Source organism: Periophthalmus magnuspinnatus, chromosome 13, assembly GCF_009829125.3.
Source record: "Periophthalmus magnuspinnatus isolate fPerMag1 chromosome 13, fPerMag1.2.pri, whole genome shotgun sequence".
NCBI classification, from domain to species: domain Eukaryota; kingdom Metazoa; phylum Chordata; class Actinopteri; order Gobiiformes; family Gobiidae; genus Periophthalmus; species Periophthalmus magnuspinnatus.
Window position 1 is genome coordinate 5,714,902 of NC_047138.1, and position 14,295 is coordinate 5,729,196.

General features: G+C 40.7%; 1 protein-coding gene across 1 annotated transcript in view; it reads left to right on the forward strand.

Annotated features, from left to right (window-relative positions):
* The window catches only part of nectin1b (nectin cell adhesion molecule 1b), an 86,358-nt gene that overhangs the window by 52,491 nt on the left and 19,572 nt on the right, over positions 1-14,295 (forward strand). The window contains exons 2-4 of the mRNA XM_033976661.2: positions 8,207-8,578; positions 10,179-10,478; positions 11,245-11,362. Of these exons, the coding sequence (XP_033832552.1) occupies positions 8,207-8,578; positions 10,179-10,478; positions 11,245-11,362 (790 nt within the window). The remainder of the gene's footprint in view (positions 1-8,206; positions 8,579-10,178; positions 10,479-11,244; positions 11,363-14,295) is intronic.

Sequence of the window (14,295 nt, forward strand, 5' to 3'; positions counted from 1 at the left end):
ATGGTGCATGTGCGGTGCTATTGTTTAGGTTTGATTCTTGAGCTGTGAAATTACAATGGCAAATTGAAACGGAGAAATAAATAATAAATCTTGATATAATAAACATTAAAAACTGCTGAAACACAAGGGTTGATCCTGACATAGAGGTTGACAAGTCGGTTTACTGCTTGATACTTGGATTCTACTTTACCGTATTTTCTGGAGTATAAGTCGCACTAGAATATAAGTCGCACTGGAGTATAAGTCGCACTGGAGTATAAGTCGCACTGGAGTGTAAGTCGCACTGGACTATAAATCGCACTAGAGTATACGTCGAGTATAAGTCGCACTAGAGTATACGTCGAGTATAAGTCGCACTAGAGTATACGTCGAGTATAAGTCGCACTAGAGTATACGTCGAGTATAAGTCGCACTGGAGTATAAGTCGCACTAGAGTATACGTCGAGTACAAGTCGCACCAGCCAAAAAATGCATAATGAAGAAAAAAAAACATATATTTCACATGTAAATATCACCCCCGACCAAACTATGAAAAAAAAGTGCAACTTATAGTCTGGAAAATATGGTGTATTGCATAGATCTTTATTCTAAGATGGAGACTGGACTTCACTTAGCACTGAATGATATCAAATTTTGCATATAGCATTAAGATTTGCTATTAGCATTCAAATCAAATGTGACATTTATCATTCTGGCAACGCTATACGGAAAAGGGATTTCATAATACACTTGAAGGACGAGTCAGCAACACGTACAAACTGACCCGAATGACCAAAGCTTTTAATACCTCAGTAATCAAAGGCGTATTTGTAATGGCACATTAGACGTTAACTGAACATGTTTACCTCAGATCCTTCTTTGAACGAAATTTACTTAACAAATAGGCCTACATCATTTTCCTATTTCCTCTTGGTTTGACTGTGACAGCTCCTGCAGACAGATGCGCCCATACATCTTTTCCCACAGAGGAATAAGCAGAGGAAGCATTATTATGTATTACAATGTGTGTGCGAGACAGATAGGAGATTTGTCATAAACATGTGGCACTGTGGAGGGGAGTGCAGAGAGCCCTGTCCCATCGCCGTGGGAACTGGGACTACATTAAATAGTCATTATCCCGCAAGGCTCAGGCCATGTTTTATCTATCAGCATCCCACTTAAGCAACAATAGCACGAGCAAAGCCTATCAGAGCTGTGGCAGATAATATGTCTTCATGTGATAAGGTTTCGAGGCACTCCTGGCGAGAAGTTTATCCGAAAATGCTAAAGATTTATCTGTACTGCCAGTTTAAGCTGAGGCGGTGCTCTCTTCAGGCTAAGTGGGATGTTACGAAGTTTGACCCAGTTGCTTCGATTTAGATGCGTGCGGATTTGACTGGGTAACCATAGTCAATAAATTATATCATATTAAAACTTACATTTCTTGAACATTTAACCAGACGTTATTTAGACTCATATTAATCGTTGTAATTGGCAAACTCGACACGATTCATAATTTCCTGTTTTAATGTTTGACACTTTGGTAAATATCATCGCAGTAGAGGAATGTCAGTGCTTGTTGTGGGTGTTAGATAAAGGATTTCCCCACTCCAGATGGCAATTGAAACGAGATACTAATTTGGCCTATTGTTTAATTATCTTCAATGTGCACTTTAAAATGATTCTCGCTGTACTTTACATCTTATTATAACACGATGAATCCCTAAGCTTTCGTGAACTCCATCTGACTCTGGCACAAGCGGTTTCTCTTGGCTGTGGGCCTTTCTAATGTTGAACAAGCCAATCGTTGTTTCTTAAATGGTTTTGAGTTTTCGCCAGATGAAAAAAGGAATACAGACGCAATAGCTTACACATTCGGTGCACGAAGAGCTGTTTGATTAATATAATTCTTTGTATTTGTAGCTTATATTTTGTTTTTATAGCTTAATACCTTTTGCAAAGTCTGTGCATAGTGGTATTTTTTGTTTGTTTTTTTTCCTGTAGACTAATTGTAAATCTTCGTAGTTGTTTTATCTCATGTTGAAAAATGACTTAAATGCCTTTTTTTATCGCCTTGGTTGTTTAGCAGAATTATCCTCGCCAACAATTAAAAGACGGTTTTGAGTGAAAGCTGTTGTCGCCTGTTGTCCAAAGCGCCATATGCAAACTGCTCACATGGTTCTTTCTGCTCTTCAGACGACAGATCCTATTTCAGCCCCATGTTTTTCGCGCATGCTTGTGCCGGAGTACTGTCAGCGTTAGCGCAACGACACGGCATCTGTTTTAATCTCCGCGCTATAATGTGTGCGCGCTCACCTGGCGTGCTCAAATGGCTTGTTTTATTGCTTTTTGGATGTACACTTTGCCTTTGTTTATGGGGCTGTTATTACTTGGTTTCTTGTAACTGGCAGCTCTCAAGGCAGTGTCAGGTGTGTTGGACCGTGACAGTCCCATGTCCTCCCCTTGTCAGTGGAAGGGCAAAGCTACCCAATAGAAGTGTCTCGCTACAATGGTTTCCACAATATATTGCAAGGGTATAGTTATATTCAGTTAAGATGCTCCATTTCTGCTGCTAAATGAAACAGTAGGGGGGTAGCAGTACTGTCATCTGTCTGAAGTTTACTCATTTAAAGGGGATATACGCTATTTATGTACAATTGACACGTGTAGGGCTGCAAGATGAATCGAATCAAAGCAAAATCGCTATTTGAATGGATGCAATTAGCAAATGGTGAACGCTGCAACTTTCAAACGCCATAATTTCCACCACAAACAACAAAATATTCTCTTGCGCATTGTTTAAAATGTGAAATTCGAACACAATCCTATTATTAAAACATAAATTGCAAGTCTAATCACAGTCTCGATGGTAGCCGCCTTCTATTTATGACTACAACGGGAAAAAAAGTATAATGTAAACAAATACCTGCAGTTTCAGTTGTCACTTTTGAACTTGTTTGACATGTTGCAACATAGTTTTGGCAAATCGCATGTGTTTCCAATCTTCCAAAAGCTACCCTAAATGTCCCCTGAAGCTCCTCCCTCTTCCCCTCACTACTCCTTTGTCTTCTCCTTCTCTGACTCACACATCGCTAGCCCTGCTCTGCTAATGTATCTGGCATGTTTGTGGTCGCAGCGCTCCGTGGCTGCGCTGCTCTGTGGTGGAGTCTGTAATTACGGCTCTGCATTGAGCTGCGCCAAGGCCTGCTCGTGTAGTCCTTGAGTGAAAGGGGTCCCAGTGGAAGCCCCCCCTCCCAGCCCCTAGTCCCTCTCTGGCGGGGACCAAGGCTTTGCGGCTATGTAATTATGCCTATTGCTCTGGTTTCCATTTGCCCAATAGTGTTTACGCGGTGCGGTATGAGTAAGAGTATGGTGAGGACGGGGGCGGACATTTTCTCACAGACGCACCGTGCCACTATGGAGCCTTTTAGGCAATTTGGAGGGTAATGCTCTTGATCCTTTCTGTTCAGAGTGAGCCCATAAGAACACTTTTGATTCGTATTCATACATAGTTTCAATTTAACTCTGAAATGAATTGCGGTTTACTAATTTGAAGTAATAACGAGGACTGTTTATGTATTGTAATTGAGATCGAGATTCTAATCGTTGATGTTCAGCTGTTTGATTGTGAGGTTTACAGCTGTGGTTTGGCCTGTCTTGATAATTACTATAACGACTTATTGTTCAATATATCAAAGCTGGAACGTTTCATTTTTGGGGTCAATATTCATCATGTGCACAGTTTCTTTGCACTACTAGTATTTTTTGGTTATTATCTTAGATTTACGATAAGATTTAAGCCGTAAAAGGTTAAATCGATCACGTCTATGACTCATTACAGATGCAAACGAAGTACTTAAGTGTTTCATTCTGCTGTTTATTGCGACAAAATTGTACATTTCGAATAGTTTTTGCGGTTTAAATTCGCTCTTGGATTATTATTGCGTTTGCGGAATAAATTTGGTTCAGTATTGTCGTTTATTTACTTCGTCGAACTTCAAAATTTGTTATCATGACAGGCCAAGTTTGGAGCAGAGTTCAGCTTTTGGAGGAAGAAATGTGTCTCTTTTCTGTGTTAAATGGTAATTATTGAAAGTTTGTATTAGTTGTATTCAAGAAGTTAATAATGAAAACCTTTTATCTGTTTTTAATAAGACTCGAAATCAAAGTCATTCAATATCAGAAAAAGAAACGTGATTAGTTTTTCTATCGTATTGTCCAGCCCTACATGCATCCAAGTGATTTTTTTGGCGGTTCAAAATGAAAAATGCTAATTCTTCCATACAAAAATGTAGCGAGGATAAACTCTTGGCAGGAAACCTTGAAACACAATTCTTCTGGCTACAAAGAGTCAATTGTTTTAACATGTAGACACAAGAAGCATTTTTATGAGAACTTTGGCTGACATAAGCAAGAGCGCCTCCACTCCCCCCACCCCCACCCCTCTTCCACGTAGCACCCACGATACAAGCATCATCCAACTCCAGATTAAAGTTTAACCGGTGTTGTCAGCCTGTAAATTGTGTTGCTCTTTCAAAAATATCAGGCTATATCTGCCACAAGTGGTAATCTAAGCTGTGATCAGATGGAGCAAAGCTTTGGCTGGAGGTGCGCACGGACACAGGTGTTTCTCAAGGTACAGATGACAAGGTTGCCAGTCGCTCCTGTCAAACTGCATTAGTAAATCAATCTGTCATTCCCCAATCCCTCAAGTTTAAATGTCCACAGAGGGGGTCTCGCAGATCCCCTCTGGAGGAAATGGAAGACGCCACGTGGACAGTAACTTCAAAAGCTTGTCGTATTGTTTTATTTATTTATGTATTTGTGTGTTAGGCAGTTTGATGGGGTGTTTTTTTGGGGCAAGAGTCGAAGATGCAGCTGTGGAAAAGATGGGGAAGTGTTGGTGTGGCTTGGAGTTGAGTAGATGTACTGTTATGTGTAGTTGTAAAGTATAAAAAAAACAAAAAACTGGGTGATTTTAGTTTAGTGTTTTGAAAGGAACTAGATTACGCTGTTTTCTGGTCGGTTATGTTATTTCCTCATCACATACCCGGAGTTTGAGTTTTAACACACAAATCCTGCATATTGAGTTCTTCTCTAAGACACAAAACACTCTGTTCCACCTTGTGATGTCATCATGTGGTAATGTAGGAAATGACTTAAACTCCATAAACCTGCACTAAAGTAATTTGGCTCATTTCTGCTCTGAAAATGCTAATTTCTACTGAGGTAAAAGTTGGATAAGGTGTTGATAACTTGAAAACTACCACTTCATGACATCACAAGGTGGAACAGAGCATTTTGAGCTTTGGAGATGTTACAGACTAATAATAAACGGTTACTCAAACGTGTGAATGAAACAAAACACAACTCCAGGTCTGTTTTTTGAGGAGGTAACAGTATTTTAAACATGGCTGTGTAACGTAGGACCTTTAACCCTTTAGCTTCGGATGCTATCGTTGCCGCCGATAGAGCGCGGTTGCGGACTTTCCATTACCGTAACTCTGCGACCAATTGTGCTTCATGTAAATTCAAACGGCATCTCAAATCAGAGGCATGGGGCTCTTTAAATATTTTATTGTCATTACGGTAATCTGCTTAAAGATGACCAATCAGAGCGCAGTTGCCACAGGGATTTTCCCAGTCAGTTTATTCAATGCGTCAAAGGAAAAATACAAATGGATATGTAAAATAGAATAAAATAGTTCTGTGAAAAAATGCAATAGTCCAGTCTAGGTGAGCTATACTGGTCTATAACGTGCTCAGTCCTTAAAGGGTTAACATTGCCATATAAAACTATCCAGAAACTGACAAATTCTGCCCCGTTTATATGATTTTTGATACTTTTTATTGAGGAGTACCTACACTGGTTTTAGTATCTATTAGTATATTGATTTTTTTCCCCTTACAGACCACAGAAACACCCCATACGATCCATGGTTTTGCAAATACTATGATTAATTTAGCATCCACAGTTTGCTCATTTGATGATCTTATCCTTCAGCGATCATATTGTAATGCCTGATCTGTGTTCACTATTGTGCTGCGTGTGCTGTCTTCTTCCCCCCTCCTTTTTATCTCGAGTCAAAGCTTTCGAACGGCTGCCACACTTTGAAAAGATTGACGGGCTTCACACACACCGTCCTCTTTTCACTCCTTTGCAAAGGCGGAGATAGACACGATCAGATATTGTATTCGGTGGGTGTACTCATAAATGCAGTTCACCAGCGTAGATTTTACAGCCCCCCGCGGTAACTTTATCTCCCAAACACGGCTATTATCTATCAACTTGATGCACTCACTCCATTTTTAAGAGCTGCTTTGTGTGTTTTTTTTTTTGTTGCAAGGCTGGTTCTCCACTTGAGGTTGCGGCATATTTTCGTAGTGTTTATGACTAGGGTTTATGAGTCCGGCGTGATTAACAGAGAAACTTGCCGGCCAGTCTTCCTGAAGACCCTGCCCCATCCATAGGAGATAATTATAGCTTTGGCTCGGCTGTAAATACAAGGCAGCTAGTTTGTCGCACTAGGAAATGGGGCATCATCCGACTTTACCTGGATGAGAACATAAATCAGAGCCTAGAGTAACAAAGAAAGGTGAAGACAACAGGATGCAGGTGCCCTCGAGCAACGCACTGACACATAGTTTAAGATGTGTTGTTAGAAAATAATGGGCTTAAATATAGTGCGACTGCTATTGGGTTGTGAATCACATTGACGTTGTTCTTTCTCACCTATAGCACAATTTTACGTGTTACCAAACAGAAAACAGAGACGCTCCTTCATTAATACTTGTAGAATTAGTATACGAGAACTATTAGTCAGTTTTATGTAACGCGTAAAGGGACTGCGCATCTACCGCACTGTAATAAATCAATGTACATTCTGACCGTAATTGAACTCGGGCCATAAATGGTATGGACACAATTCCACCTTACAAATGGGATCCTTTGAAGAATCACTCTCACTTTCAGGACCCACCTCTAAATTTAACTGTGACTTTATCATTTTCATTCTAATATACGTGTCCAGAGGCTTGCTGTCAGAGAGGGATACAGACTTGTCCTAATCGTAACATTTAACACCGAAATAGAAGTATAAAAAATTAACGTTTGACGGAAAAACCTCGAAACGGTCCATATGTGCGGTCCAACGATACCATATGTGCAACTTTCAAGATTAGATTCAAACAAATAATAATCCCGTGAGGGCGTCTGGCTTGAAACATGTGCCAAGAACGAAGAAAAAACCTAATATGTGTACTAAAAGCAGCTATCATTTGCTACAGAGACCACATAAAGCATCAATTGTGCTTGCGAAATACTGTATATCTCTAAGTGCAGAAGTCTAATTAGCATAATGATAGGCTTTTAGACCAGTGTGAATATATGCAGCGCTGCCCTGAACCAGAAACAGGAAGTACGCCTTTGTGAAATCAACATCCAACCCAAGATTTGTCCAAGTGTAGTGCATTAACTAATAGACCTTATGAAAAGCACGGAAGGTCTGCCCTCTCTAATTAACCTTTTTCACCCTCCTCACCGCCTCAGATAGTAGAAAGGCTTAATTGCTGTAGCACTAATGTGTGTTCTCACTGTTTATGAATGCTTGCATGGGGCTCCACATTGTGTCTTTAGCATAAGCTCCAGGCATTCATCGAGGTATTTGAGAGTAAAAAGTAATTAAAATGACTATGGGGTGGTCAGCCTGTTGCTTGGTCGGAGGCGGAGGAGGCTGCGCTGACGACGGCCTTGTACGTCGGTTCATTAGCGATGCATTGGATGTGTTGCTCGTCCCTCCCATCTTATTAGAAGTAGAGCAGGTAGACAAAGGAGAGGTTGTAGACGCGCTCTCCGTGTTAATAACAACTGCCCCGTGCGTTCATTGTTTACTGCTGAGTATTGTAGTGGAAGAAATTATTGATTGACTGGGATGCAAGAGGATTTTTGAAAGGGTCCGTAGCTATTCTCGCTGGTCGAATTACTTAAGTATTTCATAAATCTTTAACCTGTCGTTTTTGATGCATATTTTATAGACAGGTTCTTGCCATTTCATAACCTTTCAAATTGCCACATAATCCATAAGGTTGACTGCCTGTTTAATGTACTCGGGGGCCAAATTGACTTTCAGTAGATTCTTTTCAAATGGCTCTTTGAAACTTTTTGAACACATCGCACACTCCAGTTTCTTATAATTTATTCCTACCTTTTTCTGTGTTTTTCTTCTAGCTGGCTACGGACAGATGGTACAGATGGACCCCAGTAAGTCGGGCTTCGTGGGCTCCCAGGTGGAACTACGCTGCATTTTCGTTAACAGTAACCCGCCGGTCAAGATCTCCCAAGTCACCTGGCAGAAGGTCGTTAACGGTACCAAGCACAACGTGGCCATAGCTAACCCGGCTCTGGGAGTGTCCGTGCTGCCCCCGTACAAGGAGCGTGTGAGTTTCAAACAGGCTGCAGTGCGCCATCGGACCCCCTCGCTGGAAGACACCACGATCGTCTTCTCTAACCTGCAGCTGTCAGACGAAGCTGCGTACATCTGCGAGTACACTACGTTTCCTGCGGGGAACCGGGAGAACACGGTCAACCTCACCGTCTTTGGTAAGGAGAATGCGATTTACAGTTTAACTACGACTACTGCGATCCTGGGATTTGTGTTAGTTGTTGTTATATGTCAGTGTAATCCGTCATTCATACAGGAGGGATGCATAGTAACAGAGGTTTTAAAGGTATTCATCTGGGCGAGGGTTTAAGCTTAGATACCTGATCAGTTTCATGCAAAATTTAGAAAGGCTCTTGGACGGGGGCCAAAACCTCTTGTCCAGATTACTACCTTTGAATCTCTGTTGTTGTTAAATGTAGACCAGAGTCTCATCAAGACCAAATTCTCTCCTAACGTGGTAATAATGTCACAAAGAATTCACTGCTCTGTGTCATATAGACAACAAGATACTCCCTGTTGTCCTAAATCTTGCTCCAGTAGCTGCATTTGGGCTGTATGTGACGAAATTCAGTCTTTTTGTAAGGAATATGCAAGTCCGTCTTAAAGTTTCTTAATACTGCCAACCCTAATAGCTAATACAGATAATTTAATTCATTTTGATGCATGTTGCTGTAGTCTATGTCGCGGCCCCTGTGCACATGAAGATTCAATTATTTTAACTTCCTTGTTCACGTGCATTTTTTACAACTGCCCTCAAGCCCTACACTATAAGCCATGTGATCAGCAAATGTATTTCCCTTGACGACAGACCCTGGCCTTTGCTCGTTTCATTTGTGACTTCCATTTTAGTGTTGTTTTTTTTCTCCTTAATCTGTATTGTAACATCTTATTTCTGCTTTTATGGATTATGTTTTGGATTATTCAGGAAACGTTCATGTGAATGCTTTACCCAGCTGAGGAGTCAAATTTGAAGTAATTTGGTGTAATTTGGACTTAATTAATGAGTAATTTGACTTAAGTTCATGCTCTGGTCACTGAGGTAAAGCGATATTCAACACTAATCTCATATTAGTGTATATAGCTTTTTATAAAAACGAGGAAGTTTCGTCAGTGAGGAGTCAATAAAAATGGCAGGTGAGACAGAAATCGATGAGGCCTCTTCAGAATGTGCAATTTGTTCTCAATAATCGTATCTAGTGAAGAAAAGCACTAGTGTCTTACATACAGTTTCTCTTGAAAAGATGCAGCTTTGAAAATGTTGCACCCAATTGTTTATTAAAGAGCTAATTAGGAATCAAGTGCTTTTTCTATTAGGCCCCACCAAAAGACAGCCCCCTAGTTTCACTCTTTAATGTTATTGTGACTCAGAGGCTGCCATGTCGCTCTGCATCTCAGCTCGTGCAGATCTCAAAAGCCTTCTTCATAGCCTGTCTCTTTCACTTGCTTAAGCTCAAGCCCATTCGTTTGAAGTATTAAAAAGTAGATTGCTAATTGGCATGCCACAAAAGGATTCAAATTGGATGAGTGTGCATTTGGGTAGGCAAGTGCGTGCTACATTTTGGAGAGCTTTGACAACTGCTTTTGCTTTGAGGATGAAGGCAGAGAGGCAAAATCTGAAATGAGGATCTTTTTTATCCAAGGCCTCTTTTGTTTCATTTAGTGTTTTGATCAAACCACAGACAGTATGCAGGTGTTCAGAAATAGAAATGTCAAGAAAAAAATGTATTACAGTTTCTCACTATCTGTTTTTCTACGCAGCTCGACCTTCGACCCGCATGACCCTCACATCGCCCACCATCGTCGCCAGGGCACAGAAGCGCAAGACGACAGTAGCCACCTGCGTATCGGCCAACGGCAAGCCCCCGAGTATCATCAGATGGGACACGCGGTTGAAGGGGGAGGCCACGTTCCAGGAGACGCGAAACCAGAACGGGACGGTGACTGTGAGGAGCAACTACATGGTGATCCCGAGTAGAGAGACGCATAAGCAGAAACTCACCTGCATCGTGACGTACCGCAGCGAGAAGATCACGGACAGTGTGGTGCTCAATGTGCAATGTAAGTGCAGGGAAGTGCTCACAAAAGGAATGACTGCATTAGTATGTGCGGGAAGATACAAAAAACTACAGCCATAAGACAAAACACGTGTCAAACTCAAGGCCCGCGGGCTAAATGTGGCCCTCCACATCACTTTATGTGGCCCTCGACTGGGTAAATTAAAAGGTACCATGACCAATTAACAATTTTAAAAAGTAGTTACATTTATTTTACATTTGGCCCTTTGACAGCAGCCATTTTGCTGATGTGGCCCTCGGTGAAAATGTGTTTGACCCTGTTATAAGAGAAAAAACATCTTGAATATTATTAAAACATGCATTAGCTGAATTCTGTTGTTGGGCAAGACACTTAACCCATCTTATCCCCAGTGTCTACGTACATTTTACTATTACTTAAGTTTTTCTTCAAGCTTGCAAAGAGAAGCATAAGGAAACCTATTTTTTTCAATAATCAATAATCAAACCATGATGTGGATTATGTGCTCATTATACTGTGTTAGTTTAGTTAGCAAATGTTGTATTTAAAACCCAAAAGTACATCTCATAACATTCCAAGTAGGATTGGGCTGGATGATTGATTTTAAATGAAAGAATAAATAAATAAAAATGGATTTCATTGTACTTGACATAAACAAAACTCAGAGCCATTTAGCACAAAAAAACTTGCACAGCCCCAATTCCAAAATAACATGCAGTACTGTGCTGATACCACCTGTACAGTAGATGTAATACTTCGCTGGTCTGACTTGAGCCTGTCTTGTTGCCAGATGAGCCTGAGGTGAAGATCGAGGGCTTTGATGGAAACTGGTACCTGAACCGCCAGAACGTACAGCTGACCTGCAGAGCCGACGCCAACCCTCCTGTCACCGTCTACCAGTGGAAGCTGTAAGTCGCATTAAGCCCCATAACCCCTGAGGCTTTCACTGCCTCACTCATATTAGAGCACATGGGGAGATTTTTATAGCACTGTCAAGGTAAACCAAAGTCTTATTTTATGCTTCACAGTTTGTATTCAGTATCCAAAATCTTGTTTTTCGCCCACTCCAGAGTCTGTCTCCATTTACTAGCATTTGTTTGTGTATAAAACATATAATGGAGATAAGGTAAGGTCCAGGGGCTTGGCACAATAGTTCCCTCGCAGCAACAGCACACACCACTATCTTTCTAGATACTGTGTGATAAATGCAAACAGAAATCTTTTGCTTTGGGCTCTCGCTTTGAAGTCTGAGTTCAGGTATGCAGGTATAGCCGACTATAAAAGCACCATTGTTAGTGAGGTTGTGTTTTCCGGAGAGCAGTGAAGGCAGCGGTTTTGTCCCTGACACATCAGAGGAGTGGAGTACTGTATTTGTAAAGTTTGAGCAGCATACCTGTGCCCTGACATCATCGTGTTATTCAGAAGGGTATACAAATGTGTTTTCAATGACCGTGCAATCACTAAATAACCTCAGCTATGTTTGGTTGGTGTTTGGTTTAACAGAAAAACAAACTGGCCATGCAGGAATGAGGTAATGATACAAGTACTAGCAAAGGAAAGGCATCATATAGAGAGGGATTTAAGTGGCATTTTGACAGTGATTTTGGAGAGCGCTTTAATAAATAAAGATTTTATGTGAGAAATACTGCAAAGGTTAGTTTTGTTTTTGTAGATTCTTTAAATTAGAGGGATAAACGCAACGAAAAGAGCAGCATTCAGTTTAGAGATCTGCAGATTGAAACAGTGTTAGGGTGTTAGAGGTAATACGATCACATGAGCCCAACTTTTTGATCTTTTCTACAATGCCACATTAGAAGGAAGTCATAACATTATTCTAAGGGTCCATGTCATTGGCTAAAGCTGAATGTTAAAGACGGTAAAGTACTGAATATAACCCATGATTGCAAAGTGCAGATTGGAAAAAAGTGGTCAGTGGAGTGGGGCAGATTAATAGACCATTGTGCCCTGGTTGTATCCATTCTACAGACCAATGTTGGGTTTTAATGAGGCATTAGATTTCTTTTTTTCCTTTTTTTATAGCTTCCAGGACATAAAGCATTGATTTACAAGGAACCAAAAGGGAAAAGATAGTGAATATTTGTGTGTGTTTTTGTAGATTTAGGGAGATTAGAGATAAGAAAGGGAAAGAGGGGGTGGGGTAGTAGAGACGTGATATAGAAGGACTAGAGCGCCGCGCTGACAGATCGGAGGGGACGGCGATTGCTGCACTGAAAATGAGAAGCCAAATGTGTTGTGAAGGTTCCCCTGGGCTGCACTGTGGAGGTCAGCACAAGGCTGTGACGGAGCCATCCAGACCGGGCCGGCTGCATTACGTCACGCTAAAACACACACAGGCACACACACCCGGCTCTCGCGCACACACCCGGAGCACCAGCCAAAAACTAAAAGGACAATGGTTAGACAAATACTACAGATAGGTCTATAGGGAGAGCGCAGTGCCCCAGTTCAAACACAGAGAAAACACACTCATTTGAACTGTAATGTTTGTTCTGGGACCTACAAATCACATTACAGGGATTTGAAAACCACTTGATATTTCACAATGCGTGCATACTGATTAGCTGTCGACACATTTTAACGTGTTGCTCTTTGAAACAATGTTAAACGGTAAAAATGAGTGCTTGTCAAGGTCCAGTTTTCATCCAGATAATTTTGTAGACCTACTTTCTCAACCTCGTCCAGGAAAAAGCTGGAATCCTAAGATAAACAATAGCTACATGTTTTCTCGCTGATGATTTCTTTTCAGTCTCCGTTTTACTTTAGTTTATAATTAATAGTTGGTCATTCTAGTTATTTATGCATACATTTTATCATCTTAATGTGTTTAGAATTACTTTTATGAACCCAAATACTAATTTATTCTTACAAATGTAGGTTGTAATCGACCTGGAGTCAGATGTGAACCAGAGAATTAGAACTAAAAATCAATCGTAATGCATGTTTTTAATAGGCCTCGAGGGAAGTGCTGTCAATAAGATCAAATTGACAGACTCCATGTATTGCTAGTAATGTTCATTTTAAGCCAGTTTCTCATTTTTAACAGATTTTTCTTCTCTGACCTCAGCATACAACCGGGGAAACCTAATTGAAGCTGCACTTTTAATTAACACACTGTCACAGGTCACCTTTCTGGCATTATCAGTTGTTATTTCAGATGCATTGGTTAATAATAATGTCTTATTTGTAACCTTTTTTTGGTGCTGATCTGACAATTAGATTATTTTTCTTGTTAATTTATCAAGTGAAAAGTACAGTGTGCCCCTTAGACAGGTCAGGGAGGTTAATAATTTATTTCTCATCAGTTAGCGGCTGCTGTGGCGTCCCCTCGTTACACTGGCTCGCATTCTTCTCTCGGTTTGACATTTTGACTTTGTAATTTGTTTGCCAAATTGTTTCATCGCATCCTCATGGCCAGTCCCTGAACAACATTGTCTGGATTTGCATATATAGGTATTTGCATTAGAGCTATGGCAAAAATTGAAATATTGTCTTTGGTTGATCTCGATGATAAGGAAAACGCATTTTAAAGGTCTAGAGCAAAAACCGTGTGGCAGTAAAAGCTCCACAGTCTTTTCGTCTCCTCACGTGTCCTCATGTTTAACAAGTTATGACTTAAATCTGCACAATACAACTAAAAGTCCAGTATCTTCTTCCTTCTATCTCTGTGTGTGTGCTGCCGTCTGCCCCCGCTCCCCCTCCCTCTCTCAGCTCCTCACCTTCTCTTTCTCTTCTCTTGTGCTTTTTATCATTATAATCCAAGTTACGGAAAGTGAACAGCTATTTCCTCACCATTTACGAGTGAAACTTAAGACCTCATTTA